Source organism: Cetorhinus maximus, chromosome 8 (assembly GCF_964194155.1).
Source record: "Cetorhinus maximus chromosome 8, sCetMax3.hap1.1, whole genome shotgun sequence".
NCBI classification, from domain to species: Eukaryota; Metazoa; Chordata; class Chondrichthyes; order Lamniformes; family Cetorhinidae; genus Cetorhinus; species Cetorhinus maximus.
The window spans coordinates 123,148,319-123,165,247 of NC_135886.1; the positions used below are offsets into that span (position 1 = coordinate 123,148,319).

The window sequence follows — 16,929 nt, forward strand, 5'->3', positions numbered from 1 at the left end:
GTGAAATACTTCCAAGGATTGGTGGATCTGCAAGCAATAATTCTGACTTCGTTTTTCACTGAAGCAACTGTAGCACTGTATATTCAGCAACACTGGTTTCCTTGCTACAGCAAGCAACCGAAACCTTTGAAGTAAAGGCTGTGATGCATCCCTTGAAGTAGAAATGCTTACTTCCTCTCCTACTCCTTTTCCCTTGTTAGGGAGGTTGGCACTTAGGTTTAGCATGCTGGGAAAGGGAGTTTACAGCATGGTGGTTTTCAATTAGGAAGTCATTGGAGTTAATTGAGGAACTGTGATTAGCCTCATGGGAACCTCGGACACCATGCAATTGTAGACCTGTTGTCAGGAAATTACTAGAGTGCCATTGTGGGTTTGTAAAGGGTAGGTCTTGAGGCCTGAAGAATCTGATTTAATTTTTTGAAGAGATGACAAAAGTGCTGGACAGGTCATATCTATGGATGTCACTTACTTATATCGACTTTCAGAGGGCATTTGATAATGTTCTTTAAAATAGACTGTGAGCTGAAGTTTAAGCTCATGGAATGAAAGGAAAATTATTGACTTTATGGCGAAATAGTTAGAGAGCAGACGATTACGGGCGGGTGCTCTAGTTGACAGAATGTGACTAGTGGTGTCCCACGGCAATGTGTTGGGGTCTCTCTTATTCACTGTGTTTATCAAAAACTTGGATGATGGGGTAGAAAACTTAATTTACTGATGAGACAAGAAGTACTGCAAGCTGTGTTGATGGTAGCATAACATTCTTGGGTTAATTGAATGAGTTAATTGGCAAACATTTCAATGCAGGCAAACAGATTTCAATGTAGGCAAATGTGAAATAATCCACTTTGGACCTAAAAAGGATAAAATGGTGTACTTTCTAAATAATAAGCTAGAAACAGTGGAGGTCCAAGAGACTTGGGGAGTCCAGGTAGGTAGATCATTAAAATGTCAAAAATAGGCACATAAAATAATCAGGCTAAAGGAATGCTGGCTTTCTATCCATAGGACTGGAATACAAAGGGTTGAAGTGATGTTTCAATAATGCAAAGCCTGGTTTAGACCACACCTGAAGTCACTGAGCAGTTCTGGATGACATGCCTCACGAAGGATATATTGGCCTTGGAGGGAGTGCTAGGGCTAAATTAAGAGGAGAGCTTTAACAAACGGGTTGTATTACTGGGAACTTATAAAATTACAGGGGTGATTTGATTGAAATTTTCAAACTATTAAGGGGCACAGATAGGATAGATGTCAAGATATGTTTTTTGCTGGTTGGGGATTCTAGGACTAGGGCAAAAATTAGAGCCAGACCTTTCAAAATACTACTTTTTTAATTCACTGGATGTGGGTGTCACTGGCCAGGCCAGCATTTATTACCTTACCCTAGTTGAGAGAGCATTTAAGGGTCATCCACATTGCTGTGGGTCTGGAGTCAAATGTAGGCCAGACCGGGTAAGGACAGTATTCACAGTGAACCAAAAACCAGGGTTTTTACAATCGACAATGGCTTCATGGTCATCATTAGACTTTTAAAACTCCAAATTTTTATTGAATTCAAATCCCACCATGTCTGAACCCGGGTCCCCAGAGCATTACTTTGGGTCTCTGGATTGCTAGTCCAGCGACAGCACCACTACACCATCACCTCCCCATCACCTATACTAAAAAGTAACTGTCAAAATGTAAAGTGACTCATGATACTGTCATACTTTGTTGCAATGAAAAATTTTGCAAATGTTGAACAGTTTTTTATTTGGTTTTGATTGCAGGAAGCCCTCGTTTGTGACAAAACACATTGTATCAGATGATGAAATGTCGAATGAGAACACTTCTGATTGTGAAAAATTGACTTCAAAGACTGAGGACACAAATGATTTAGATGTGAATAGTCTGCCCAAAGGTAGGTCAGGCGAGGAATTTTACTTCTACACATTTCATTTAAATGTTTAGTAAAGACCGCAACTAAGCATAGATCTGCATTTCTGTAATATATTACAAACACGTGACATGGATTTAAAAAAAATAATCTTTTTAGATGTACTTTTATAAAATGGTTGTTCATTAAATGAAGGTTGCTTATAATAACTGGCATTGGAAGTTGTAGAACATGGAAAATGTGTTACAATATTCTCTTGCAGTTTACAGAATACTGTAAAGAACAAAATGCTGGTTGTATTGCATTGTGTTGAAATGATGGACACTTTGAGAACAAGTTCCTAGGTTTGTTTGTACCCAAATGTTCCTTTGACATACAACTTATTTAAAATGAGCAGAATTTTGGTGCACTAATCTATGCTTTAGAGTAGTGCAATACAGTTTCATTTTGTGCTGAAGCCTTGGTTTTAATCATGCCAGAATGGAGACATGAAAGCCAGACTGTTCTTCACAGGAAGGAAACATCAAAAGGATAGCCCATTGTGGGTACCTGTTATGCTACTGTATGGAGCTGGTTCAGTGCAGTCCAGACATTTGACTAAGTCATCGGCTCCTTCAGTCTCCTGAAAAAAGAGAATGTAACATTAGGTTTTGCATTTTTTGTAAACCATTAAGATTTGGTGTACGTATCATAATTTAAAAAACTTGCTCAACTTTTTTTAGGCACAATAGTTGTACAGCCTGAACCAGTATGGAATGAAGACAAAGATAATTTTCGAGGACCTGAATTTAGAAGCAAAAATTCTAAGAACAAAATGGAAACATCTAAGAAACGTGGAGGTAGGCAAATTGCTTGGCATTTGTTAACTAAGACAATGTCATTGGCAATTTTAAGATTTCTCGGAGCAGTTGATTAGTTAAATTTAGTAAAATTGAGTCTTACCAGGATTGTGGTGAAGAGGGTTTTAATTAAGAATGATTTTTTCTTAAATATGTAAATATAAAATGTGCTATAAAAACTAGAAATTTATTTTAGAACCTATACATTTGGGTGTGGGCATGAATATGGGAACAGTTGAGTAGGCCATTCAGTCTTACCATTCAATGAGGTCATGGTTGATCAGTATCAACTCCATCCTCTGCAATAGATCCATATCATTCTATAATCATAGCTAGCAAAAATCTTATCCACCTCCGATTTAAAATTATTAATTGAGCTAGAATCTACTGCTTTTTGTGGGACCACCCTTTGAGTAAAGTGTTTTCTAACTTGTCTTGTAACTGACCTGATATTGATTTTAAGGTTATGTCTCCCTCTCTCTGTCAACCCTATTCATTCCTTTCAAGATCCAAAAACCTCCATCAAACTACTCTTAACCACCTTTGTTCTGGGGAATACAAGCCTAGTTTATGTAATCCCCTAATCTTCCAAGGCCAAATATATCCTTTCTAAGGTACAGTACAGTGTTCAATGTGCTGCAGCTCCAGCTTTATATAGCTGGATCAAAACTTCCTCCCCCCATTATATACTAGCCATCTAGTTATAAAGGCTAACATTCCATTAGCTGCCTTGATTATTTTTGTATCTGATTGCTATGCTTTAGTGATTGGTGCATATGGATCTGAAAATTGTTTTGAACCACCACTGTTCTTGCCTTTTGCATCATTTAAATAATACTTGGGCCTCCTTATCTGGTCCAATATTTCTTTTATTCATTCACAGGATATGGGCATTGCTGGCTCAGCCAGCATTTATTGCCCATCCCTAGTTGCCCTTGAGAAGGTGCTGGTGAGCTGCCTTCTAGAAACGCTGCAGTCCATGTGGTGTAGGTGCACTCACAGTACTGTTAGGAAGGGAGTTCTGGGATTTTGACCCAGCGACAGTAAAGGTATGGTGATATATTTCCAAGTCGGGATGGTGAGTGGCTTGGAGGGGAACTTGTAGGCTGTGGTGTTCCCATCTCTCTGCTGCCCTTGTCCTTCTAGATGGTAGTGGTTGTGGGTTTGGAAGGTGCTATCAAAAGAGCCTTTGAGTTCCTGCAGTACATCCTGTAGATGGCGCACACTGCTGCTACTATGTGTCGCTGATGGAGGGAGTGAATATTTGTGGATGTGGTACCAATCAAGCGGGCTGCTTTGTCCTGGACGGTGTCAAGCTTCTTGAGGGAGCTGCACTCATCCAGGCAAGTGGGGAGTATTCCATCACACTCCTGACTTGCATCTTGTTGATGGTGGACAGGCTTTTGAGGGGGTCAGGAGGTGAGTTACTTGCCACACTATTCCTATACTGTGACCTGCTCTTGTAGCCACAGTATTTATATGGCTAGTCCAGTTCAGTTTCTGGTCAACAGTAACCCCCAGGATGTTGATAGTGGGGGATTCAGTGATAGTAATGCCATTGAACGTCAAGGGGTGATGGTTGGATTCTGTCTTGTTGGAGATGGTCATTGCCTGACATTTGTGTGGCGCGAATGTTACTTGCCACTTGCCAGCCCAAGCCTGGATATTGTCCAGTGTATGACTCCACATTTAGTTAAAGAAATTTAAACCTACCTTATTGTCCATCAATGAGCAGCTGTGCATTGTTTAGTTCTAGCATTTCAGTATGTGCTGATAGGATAGGAAGAAGGTAGGCCTACCACTTCCTAGTTTTTAAATATCTTGGTTGATACGCCAGTGATAATTTGATATCACCTGGAACCCTAGTTTATAGAGATTTTGAAATTTTATTGGGGTTTAAATGTGCCTTGTGGTTTTGATCCCTTGAGATTTTGTATTTTTTTGCATGTTCAGTATTTTTAATGTTAATTTACTTTTTGTTTGGACCTTGACTCAGCAGTAGCACTCTTGCACCTGAGTCACAGGATTGCAGGTTCAATTCCCATTTAAGGCTTGAGTACACAATCTAAGCTGCCATTGAGTATAGTGCTGCTGGGAGGTGTGATGTTTTGCATATATTAAACCAACGTCTTGCCTCAAGTCACCCTGAAATATCACATGGTACCCTAAGAACAACAGGGGAGTTGTCCAGTTATCCTGGTCAACATTTACCCCTAAACCAGCAAAAGAAAACCTCTGGTTATCTGGCAGGATTAGATGTGAGATCTTGCGGAGTACAAATAGGCCACTGCATACCTCCATTACACTTAATTGGCTGTGAAGTGTTTTGGAATCTCCTGAGGTCGTGAAGGACGTATTATAAATACAGGTTCTCTCTTTAATGTTGACTATTTTAGAAAATTTTGAATGGAGAAATGGCAGAAACAGTTGTATGATGCATCCATTGTCTGAGTCCATCTTACTGCAGTCAAGAATATTTATTAGGAGAAAGGTTTTGACTCTTAAGTCGTGCATTAAAACACAATTGTATTAAAACGTAGATCCTATGTTTGTTTTGGTATCACTTTCACGTATTTCTATGTGCAACATAGCTTCCAAACCTGAATCTTTCAGTTGCATCATGCACTTTCACCCAGTCTGAAGGGATTTTGTTGATAACAGCATAACCTGATCTGTGAATCCAAAGGAGTTTATGATAATTGTTTTTATCTTGGGTCAGAGATTGATCCAGGCGAAGGGGTAGAGTATATTCTGTGCAATTAGATTGCATTATAGTTCTAGTGAAATCTTATTTTAGCAACCATGTGAAGCAATGAACAAACTTACAATTTAAAATTGCATTTTTTTGACAGATGAGAATCTACATGGAATAGTCAGCTGCACTGCTTGTGGGCAGCAAGTAAACCATTTTCACAAGGATTCAGTCCAGCGGCATCCAGCACTGAAAGTTCTCATTTGTAGGGTATGAGCTGTTCACATTCTGTTGAAGTTGCACTCTGCTCCACTGACAGAGGGGAAACTTGTATATTTTGCCATTTGTGACAACATGATCAAGCATTTACAATAAACTGTACTTATACAGCACCTTTAACGTAATTTAAAAAAAAAAGACCCAAGGCACTTCAAAGGAGTGTTATAAGCTAAATTTGACACCAAGCCACGTAAGGCGATATTAGGGCAAAATTGGTCTTTTAAGGAGGGAGAGAGACAAAGGTTTAGGGAGTGAATGCCAGAGCTTAGGCCTAGTTAGTTGAAGGCATAGTGACTTGTGCTGGAGCAGTTAAAATCAGATGCTTAAAAGGCCGGTATTGGATGAGTACAGATAACTGAGCGAGAGAGGCTAGAAGAGTTATAGATAGGAACGTGCAAGACCAATAAGAGACTTGACCACAAGGATGAGAACTTTAAAACAGAGGCATAAAGTGATGGGTCAGCTGCCAAACAAGTGTGGGGGTGGGGTGCAAGGAGGATGCTGATGATTTTAAGGTCCCCAGTGTACAAGAGCAAAGCTGAAACTAAAACAAACAGCCACTGCTATAAAGAGTGACACCATTACACTATATGTCATTGGAGCGGAGTTAGGAAGTGGAAGGGTAAATGAAGGAGTGGTGTGGGTTAAATTACAAATAATTTGAAAAGAAAAGTTAATTTTTTTTACTTCCATCTTTTAATTCATTAAAAGGTCCAATTCATTAAAGGGCTCAGTCTGAGTAATTGGGCCTCCCAACCCACTTGGATACAATCACAATTTATTTGACTTAAAAGACTGGTTAAAACCTGTGGTTGCAGGCCATTTTTCTTTTAATTGTATAGAGTCTAGTGGGTAGGAACTACCTGTATCCAGGAGGGAGGTTACACTGCTGCATCCTGGGACTAAAGAGACTCTGATACTGTACATTGTTTTATGCTGTAGGAATTTCAAGCGTCCAAAGCAGTCTCTTGGGGTGGCGATAGGCTTGCTGCAAGACCTGGAATGTGGTTGCTAATGGCTGCTCATTTAAAAGTGGAAAATCTTATTTAGAGGACCCCTAGAAGCATGATGGCTAAATGCTGTAATTTTGACGTAGCAGAATTCGATAGGAGATGGTTATCTGTATTTACTGTGGAGCATGCAATGACAGTACTGTATTTTTGGATATATTATAAATATTTTAACAAGTCACTCCTGGCCTTGTTCACTTAAATTGGTGGAAAAATATACTTTTTAGAGGTGCTTCTTGTAATATGTCTCTTTGAAGCAAGAAAGAACAACAGGTCCTAGGCTTACCATGTTGATTCAATATAATTGGGGATGTTAACCATTCCTAATTTAAGCTTTTTATTCTAATATAGACAAATATAACCATGCCTGAATCACAGAAATCAGTTTACTGCACCCTTACTGATTCCTGATGCATTTCTTCTATTTTACAGAGTTGCCATAAGTACTACATGAGTGATGATATTAGTCGAGATGCAGATGGTATGGATGAGCAGTGCAGGTAGGTATCCCACTTTCTTTTCCTTACTCGTGTTGAATTCTCATATTATTCGAGGTGCCTAAAATTTATCTGACAGGATTGGGTTGACTGCATCAATTCAGTTTAAAAATTGGTATCAGTGTTGTAAAATTGGTATCAGTGTTTACTAAGTGCCAAAAAGTACTCTTTTGTAACTCCAGACCCTCTGATATTCGAGCAGTACAAATAAATGTAAGCTCAAATAAGACTGAGTTGCTTGGACTTTGAGTCAGATAGTTAGGGCTCAGGCTGTACATGGCTCACTGGTGATTGTTTGAAACATTTGGCTGAGGCAGTTTTTGGACTTTATGGGGAAGAAAGTGTGAGGCTGTTATGATGGGTTTTCCCATCGCTTTGATAGTTTTGACGACAAGCAGCTGGATGTGCTCTGGGTATCTGCCATGGGAGCACAGTCACTGGTAAATGAGTTCAATTCATAGCTGTTCAGTGATCCTTGTGCTAGCCTTGAATCTTTGCAGATTGTTACGTTTGCTGTCCTGAACTGAATGTGTACTCCTATGTCGAAGCCTTTGAGTGCACAGAAGAGTGTAGCTGAAAAATGGAGCGCAAACAGAGCTGGAGCCATAGTGAAGCCTTATTGATGCCATTGGTGACAAGGAAAAGTATCTGAAGGCAACATTCTGCACTGCACTGACCATTATGCTTTTATAAAATGAGTGGAAAAAATTTTCATGGCAACCATATTTGTACAGCATCTTCCACAGGCCTTCACAGTTTACTGAGTCAAAGGCCTTAGGTGAACAAGCATTGTACAATGTCGTTGATCTGTTTGTGGGACATTTCTTGAATTTGATATGCTGCAAAGCACATGTTAACCATTCATTGTCCAGCATGAAAGCCACACTATGATTCTGGGTGCACTAGTCTATCGAGAATAATCTTGCAAAGATTTTTCCCACTGGAGTGAAATGAAATACCACAATGATTGCCACAGATGAACTTCCCTTCCATTTCCTATCCATTTGAATTCCTCCTTGAATACTTCAGGTTGAATACCATTGGCTCTTGGAGACTTACCCACAGACGGTTGTTTATGGCCTTGGTGACTTGGCTTGAGATGCATTGAAGGCAAACTCATCCAGAACATGATGCTGCGGAAGTGATTCAGTGGTGTTGCCTCACACTGTGGATTAATAGTCATTTGGTAGTACAGAACTTGAGTATTGATTGGGAAAAAAGAGAGATGCTGCCAAAGCTTTTTGTCTTGCATTCATCAGGACACTTCGCAAGAATACCAACAGAAAAGGGAACAATAATTTATATTGCATGAGAAGAGAGTGCTGATTGGTTGGCAAGTGGGCTCTGATTGGTAGATGCGCCTCCACCAATCAGAGCCCACTTGCCAACCAATCAGCACTCTCTCTTATGCAATATAAATTGTTCCCTTTTCTGTTGGTATTCTTGCGAAGTGTCCTGATGAATGCGAGACGAAAAACTTAGGTAGCTTGTCTTGTTTTTCAGCAGTACACTGTGGATTCTTAGTTCAGGAGATTGTTAAAGTGCTCTACCCAATGAGAGAGAACCTCATGACTGTTTGTTAGGAGCTGATTGCTGTCTGTTGAGAGAATGGGCGTGCTGCTGTTGGTTTTTGGGCCATAGGCTGGAGAACTTCATGGTGAGCCTTCAGCTTGTGCTTATTGGCAGCTTGATGAAGCTCTGCAGCCCTGTTTTCAAACTGTAGATTTTTCTTAGTTTGGCTTCAGTGTGTGTTTTGCATGATGGTATCTAACTTTTCTTGGTTTTTTTGGTCAGATATGTAGGATCTGTGCACACCTGGAAGCTCAGCTATGCCTTGGTTATTCTTGTTGAAATTATTTTGGTGCTTCCGTTTGAATACAAGGACCTCTGATCCCTTAACTACTTCCAAGAATCTTCAGTATATTCTTTTGGGATACCAGCAAGCTGACTGCGCCTTTTAGGATAGTTATGTGAGGATTCTTTTGTGTTTTCAATCTGTGTTGTAGCACTTTAGTTGTTATCTTCAAGGACATGATGTTCCTGATACGCCGATGAGCTGACTAGTACTGAGCATCTCCTAAGGCAGTGGGTAAAGTGCACTTTCTTGCGGACTCTGGCACGTGGGACTACATTACTGTATGACAATGTTTAGATCTGGGGTGCATCCATATTCAGTTTATCAGCTTGTTGGAAGATAGTATTTGTGATGGTAAGGCCAAACTCTCTCCGCTTAGAAGCTGGTCGTTTGATCCCGGTAAAGGTTAGAGCAGGAAATTCAAATGTTGCTTAATTTCAGCTTTTTGAGGGTGTGAGGAGAGAATGCGAGCAATTGCATGTATGCAAAAAGGGGGGAATGTTCAGACAAGCATTCCCTCTGATGCAGTTGTATTTGTATAATAAGGGGAGGGAAATGATTGCAAAAGAGAGAACTTGGAATCTGCAATTAGCAAACTTATTTTATATCTTCAAAAGAAATGGGTGTTGTTTTCAAATCTTGGGTGTTTTTTTTTGTTTGCCAGCAAGTGTTTGGCATGAAAAGAAGAAGCTGAACTTGGAAGAAGAAGCCTTAACAATATGGGAATTCATTTTGGGGTTAGCAGCAGTGGAACAAGCTTATGAAAAATACCGGGCTGGGGTTTGAGTCATCAAAAGCTAGTATTAGCTGTAAAGTGAAAAAAATGTCTGTCATTTAACATGGAAAGAAACAAAGTCCATTCAAAATCAGAAGGGGTTGAGATGTTGGTTCAGCAATTGCAGAGCAAGAGGAATGGATGTGTGTGCTGAAGTTCTGGGCTTATTGTGTGCAATCAACAATAAAACTCTAGTTAAGATTCGATGATTAGTAAAACAGGTCATTAATATGAATAAAGAATGCAATGAGGGAAAAGCCTTGGAACTCTGATTGGAAGAAAGCCAAACAATGGGTAATTAAGTACAACTTGGGTGGAGAATCTGAAATGAAAGAGCAATGAAGGTAGGTTTGGTAGGAAATGATGAGGTCCATTGTTGCAGATGCATAGTATTGTTATCTGAATGGTAGTGGCTAAAAAGCTGATGGAGAGCTTGTTAAATTTGTAATTGATTATACACTATTTGAGCTTTTGCTACGCTTTACCAATCAAGTGTACTAAAACTTGAGACCTAAATAAATTTCAAGAGGGCTGTATGTTTGAGGCTAACAAGTCCCAGAGTGGAATTTTATTTTGTGCTCCTTTTATTTGGGTGTCCAGGAGCTGCCTTGTGCATTTGGTTAAGTTCTAAACCATAAAGACCAGAAAACCTTATTTGATTTTCTGACCTCTGGGCATCTAGTCAATGTGGGGTGGGTGGAGGTAGTGGGAAGACTAATCTTATTTTTCTACTTTGAATTGCAATTCATTTCCCCCTGCTTGAAGCTGTACTTGTGGCGGTGACAATTGAGGTTTGACCTTGATGCCGCCGGGGTCAAAAACTGCTGATGAACTGTAGGTAAAACAAAGAATTGCCACGTGTGTGCAAGGTTGCCATGACCTTGGGAACCAGGCCCCAACAGACAATAGTGTTTTCCAGAGAAGAGAAGTAAATTGTGATGGGGAGGAAGAGCATAAATCCTTCATTCTGACTGGATTAGAAACAACCCCAAGTCCTGAACCAGTAAAATGTAGAAGGATAATTTGTCATTTTTAACGGGGAGTCGCTATTTTGAGATTGGAAAGTCATTATAAAAACAGAAGGCCTTGAATTTCCACTCTTGTGTCCTGTTCTTTTTCAGCTAAATTACAGCAAAAAATTAGAGTAAATGATGCACATGATCACAGAATTTAAATGCAATTTATGTTTTGTGCTAGTTTTTTTTAAAAAAAAAAGACACTATGGTCATGCCTCCTGGGTGAATTAATTGCCATTTTGCACTAATTGCACTTGTTTGCTGGCCTTCAGGAAGGCATTAATATTAAGCTGGTTCTTTTAGGCGTGGTGAAACTAAAGGTAAGTTTTAAGAGCTTATTGTGATTTATGTTTTAATTTGGAGAAACTGACTAACGTACTCCAAAATAACTAGAAAATAGTTTAGAGTTAATTTCAGTCACTTAAAAATCATGGTGGACTGACAGTGATTGAAAATGCACCTATTTTTATTTTCATCTGTTAACCAAACTTTTGAGTTGTCACTTGAACATTTTTTTTGAAGCGGAGAACACTTGAAAACAGGTGCAGTTAACACCAGAATCGGCAATTGCATCAAAGTGAAAACTCTACCTGATTGTGTTTACGGCTATGGATGGCTGAGTTATCTCAAAGACATGATAATACTGGCCTATGGGGAGCTGCATGCTGAGACGATTGTATCTTGGCACCGCACCCTCGAAACCAGCAGTTTAAACCGGGAGAGAGATGTTTTTAATAGGAATTCCAACACTTACTACTAAATAACCTAACAGGTGCTGTGTACTGAAGCTGCATTTGGGTATAATCCCTAGGCACTACCCTGCCCATTGCAGTTGATAGCCTCACCAGAGAGCCATGATTATAACTTTCTTGCTATGAAGCCTGTTTTTTTAAAATTGTAATCTTCACATTTGTTTTTCTGTATTGCAGATGGTGTGCTGAAGGTGGAAATCTAATTTGTTGTGATTTTTGTCACAATGCATTTTGCAAAAGTTGCATCTTGCGAAACCTGGGTAGGAAGGAACTATCCAATATAATGGATGAAAACAAAAAATGGTACTGCTATGTATGTAATCCAGAGCCTTTACTGGATTTGGTCACTGCGTGTGACAGTGTATTTGAGTGTCTTGATCAGCTGTGGCAACAAAACAGAAAGAGGAGAGACTTTGATAAATTTAAATTGGACAGTGATAAATGCAAATCCCCAGGTCCTCATGACAGTGACAAATCTGTGGATCACGAGTATAAAAACACTCAGAGAATTTCTAGTAAAGATTGCAATGGACAGGACAAAGATGCAGGCTCATTAACAGCTCTTTCTCCAGGCTCGGGAAACATTATGTATTCTTATAAGGCATTAAAAGTGCCGAAAGAAATTCTGAAGAAAGCTCGCAAACTAATTGATACAACAGCCAACTTGAATATTAGTTTTGTTAATTTCTTAAAACAAAAAGATTTGAATGAGTCTGAGCCTAATGTAAACATGAGACAGCTGAGAGCTTTTAAGTCTGTGCTTGGAGATCTAAAGAAAGTACATCTTGCATTGGAAGAAGTTGTAGATAAAGAGATTCAGGATTTGGAAATGGAACAAAATAAGAAACATACTGAATCCTTACAAGAATGTGTTAAAAAATTTGAGGTACTGGATTCCACTAACGATGAAAATTATTTATTACGCGATGAGACAATTGCAGAAAACTCTATTGCAGCTGAAGATGAATCTGATCAGATGGAAGTGACAGGAGTGTCAAGTGAACCAGACAAGACCACTGAAGAACAAGAAATCATGTCAATAGAACAAACTGATCCATTAATACTGGATTCAAGAATGCTCAGGGCTGAGACTGATTGTACATCAAACGATGATCTTTTGGTCAAAAATGAAGAAGCTGTTGCTAATAGTGAAAATACAGGCCTTGAATTAGAATCAGAGATGGCAGATGCAACATTGCTTAACAGTTTAGATGAAGCTTTGGATATGGGATCTGTTTCTTCACTGACTGAAGGTCTGTTTGGGACAACTGACTCATTGCTACCAGATCTGATTACTGTGGATAATTCTGCAAGTAACAGCACACTGTTAGATACTCCATCAGCTAAGGCAGCTGCTGAAAGTCAGAATAATTCTGGAAAATCCTCTGAGCTCGACTCTGATTCTTCAACAAAGTGTGGACCTCTTATAAAATTGACCCCAGTTTCACTTAAGAGATCTAAGAAAACTGTGCACGGTGCATGTAGGAAAAAACTATTGAAGGATAAAGCAGATACTGCTGCTGAAGCAGTGGACAGTGGGAGTGATGCTGCTGAGACAGATAATGGGAGTGACGCTGCCGAGGCAGTGGCTAATGGGAGTGATGCTGCTGAGGCAGTGGATAATGGGAGCGATGGAAACAATGGACGTGCAGCGGAATATGATGCAGATAGTGCTGATGACAATGATGGGGATGGAGGTGATGGTGATGATGCTGGGTTTGGAGATGATACCCATGATGATGCAGGGGATAGAGAAGGAGTCACTACCGCAGAGCACACCATTAAAGGCAAAAAAAGAGTGGAAAGCACTCAAAAGGGCAATGTAAAAAATTCAAAGAAGAGGAAGAAAAAATCTGATGTAATTGAAGATCTTGAAAATGATCCTGTAAATGATACATCTGTTCTGTCAGAGGACACTGATACCAGACGATCGCCTCGCATAAAAACTACACCTCTGAGGCGCCCTGGTGGGGCAGGAATTGTGAACTCCAGATCGGAAGAAGACACTGATAGTGCTGGTGGTGGTAAAAGACGTAGGAGATCCAAAAGGGAAACTAAAGGCAAAGAAAAAGTTGACTTTTCAGGAAAAGTAAAGACTGGCCGAAAGGTCAGCAAAAGCCTGAAGTCTGAGGTGCAAGAATCCGATCCTGATAAGTCAGATGTACCACATCAAGCTGGTGAGCAATCTACCTCTGACTCTGATGAAATCCCTGAGGTACTGAAAAAGGCAGCAGTGAAGTGTGAAAGCTCATCAGATGTAGATAACAAAGATAGTGACACATCCCAAAAAATTATTAAAAGGACAAGTCTGTTTGGTCTGAGAAAGCGAATGCCTCAGGCTAGTAGTCTTAAACGGAAAAGGAAGTGCTCATCTTCAAGCTCCGATTTTGGTGGAAAGGAGAGAAAAAGAACCAGTAAAAGGATTAATGTTGCTAACAAAAAAAGACAACATCGTTCAGACTCTTCCAACTATGATTCTGACCTAGAAAAGGAAATAAAGAGCTTGAGTAAACTTAGTACAGCTAAAAAATCATCAAAGAAGACAAAAAAACAGATAAATGAGGACAATGAGGATGATTCATCCAAAGATGAGAAAGTTACCACAAATTCTGCTCAAGAAAAAACAGCAAAATTAAAACGGAAGAAACGAGCTGTGGGAAAAAAGGAAAGCTCCTCTTCGTCAGATGAAGATGAAGCAACTGAACAAGGGGACAAGCAGGACTTGCCCGGAGAAGGCAGCAGTGATGAACAAAAGATACAGCCTATCACAGAAAACATCGTGCTTGCTACAGGATCAGGGTTTTGCCAGTCATCAGGTAGGTGTGCTTCTATTGTGATATTGTTTTTGCATTTCTTTACTCTCTTGTTTTCAAAGCATAGTATGTTTGATAGTTTATCAAACATCCTTCTCCATAAGCCGATCATGCCTCGTATGAACTGCAAATGATGTCTTCTCATAGCCCAGCCCGAATAATTGACCTCATCTGTTTAAATTGTTGACTTATGCCGGATGCTATTACGTTTCCTGTCAGTTCGAAGGTGAAAAATTCATAATTCTAGACCAAAGATTTGCCCTGCCCACATGCAAAAAGCAGCTCTCCAAAAATAACCAAATCTATACGTAATTATTTTTTGCCCGTAGCCTTCCAGTTCAGTCCAGCTCAATATAATGATCACTAATACTCCCAAGGCTTCCATCTTCAAAGAAGCCTCTTGTACAATATCTTGTCAAAAAGCCTTTTGAAAGTTTTGGGTGATTACTAGGCTTCTCTCATTCACCGCCTTGGTGACTACTTTGCAAAATGTAATTGTATTTCTAACCTTTGGGTGTGCCTTTTCAAAAACAACTATCCATTTTTATTCAACATCAATCTCATTACCATCCAGTTACCAACTAACCTGTTAAACATCTTTTTTGTTAGCTTTTTTGTTAGTTGGATTCACACCTGCCTGGGTGCAACCACTTTGTTTGTCTAAAACTCATCCCTCAAATGACTTGGTGGTGTTCCAGTGTCCTTTCATATAGTCAGTGCCCACAACTGACTCATCAGTTTGGTCACTTGATGGGATGTTAATACTTTCTTCATGAACTGTTCCACAAGCAAGTTTCCTGTTCAACAGTGTTTTTGGTCACAAAATTGGGACAGCTTTGGGGAGGTTCTTTATGACTTGGATGCTGAAGCAATGCCAGTTCCATAAAACTCTTTTTAAAGGTTGACAGATTTATTTTTTAAAAGTATTTTAATTTGCATTTTGGCAAAATCATAAGTTACAATTTTTCCATTAATCTCAAAAATAAATGTAAACTTTGAAGTAGGTGTTACTGGCACCCAACTAGTTTTAACATTTTGAATTTGTGTATATATGCTCCCGTTGCCCAAAAGATACAATGGGGCAGGCTTCATGTGCACCTGACACTCCAGTTAACTTCACACGGTGAAGGGAGACAAAATTGCTTGGATTAGAGAATAGCTCCCTAATTCTGACAATTGTATCCTAGAAAGAAACTGGAGCGTATAAAATGAGAAGTTGAGGCATTTAGCTCTATTTTAAGATTTTTGAACAGTAATTTTTCAGCCTTGTTTTGACCTTCAGTCAGAACTGGAAACAGTAAATGCTGGAAATACTCAGGAAGCATCGGTGTTGAGAGAAGCTGAGTTAATGTAGGTGCATGATCTTTCATCAGGCCTGGAAAAAAAATTGGAGATATTACAGGTTTAGAGAAATGCCGAGGCAGATGGGGGAGGAAAAGATCTGTGAAAGGCGAGAGAGATTAAATGCAGGATGCCACTTTGTTTATTTGGCTATATAATTATGATCGCTTAGCAGTATTTTAAGTTAATGAAAACACTGTTAAATGAACTGTAATTTTGGAGGGACTCGTAACTAAAATTTGGTCTTGTCATTGTAGGTGATGAAGCAGAGGGCAATTCAAAAAATGCTCCCCAGTGTGCCAGTGATGACTATGACGATGACCCTGAGAATAGGTAATAATTTCTACAATGTGGACTTTACAAAGACTTCTTTGCCAGAAAAGCATTTTGTGTAGTCACAAACACTTCTTTGAACAGTTAAACCTATTGGTGCTAATGTTTTGTGCTTTATTAAGATATTTTAATATGAACCTTGGTTTCTGTTCTGTAAAAGATTTTTAAATGGTTTCAAACATTTTCATTTTTACAATTTATGCAGTAAATACAATTTTGTGAAAATACTTGGTCCCAAATTTTTATTTGAAACTACACGATTCAAAATGTTAAGTGGCATTTAAATATACCAAATTAAAGATGTCAAAAGTCTAATATTAGTTGGTCAAGTTTATTCATAATGTCACTGCACGCTCTGGAAGTACTTGGAAGTTCTTGGTTCAGAATTTAAGCAGGTCACAACAGGGCAATTCTGCATTTAATTTATACATGGTGGTTTTTCAATTTGTGATTAGATGTGCTTACAAATCAAATGGTAGCTATGCCTGTAGAATTGGCCAACTTCAGCTAAGTACTGGAAAAGAGATTCTTGATCAGAGTTTCAATTGTGGGCTAGGATTTTTTTAAATGTTGTTATTGATGGAATAAGGTAGAAAGGGTGGGAGATATGTGGGTGCTAATGTTTTGTCTGGTGAACTTCAGTTAAGCTTAACAGTTTTGTATACATTTAAAATATTGTTGCCTTGATTGAAAATCAAGTTGCAAGCAGGTAATTGGGGTGAAGGTTTCAGGGAAATGTCCAGGTCTTGATGCAATTTATTAAACTACATTTCTAATATCTGGAGTATATTTTACCCTAGGGACATAAGTTTAGGAAAAAGTAATTTGAATCAACAAGCCCATCCCCT

At 39.2% G+C, this 16,929-nt stretch overlaps 1 protein-coding gene across 9 annotated transcripts in view; it reads left to right on the forward strand.

Moving 5' to 3' along the window:
• The window catches only part of atrx (ATRX chromatin remodeler), a 172,425-nt gene that overhangs the window by 32,856 nt on the left and 122,640 nt on the right, over positions 1-16,929 (forward strand). For all 9 annotated transcript variants that reach the window (XM_078547550.1, XM_078547540.1, XM_078547543.1 and 6 more), the window contains 6 exons: positions 1,773-1,903; positions 2,602-2,718; positions 5,571-5,680; positions 7,132-7,199; positions 11,772-14,410; positions 16,006-16,081. In XM_078547550.1, coding sequence (XP_078403676.1) covers positions 1,773-1,903; positions 2,602-2,718; positions 5,571-5,680; positions 7,132-7,199; positions 11,772-14,410; positions 16,006-16,081 — 3,141 coding nt within the window. The remainder of the gene's footprint in view (positions 1-1,772; positions 1,904-2,601; positions 2,719-5,570; positions 5,681-7,131; positions 7,200-11,771; positions 14,411-16,005; positions 16,082-16,929) is intronic.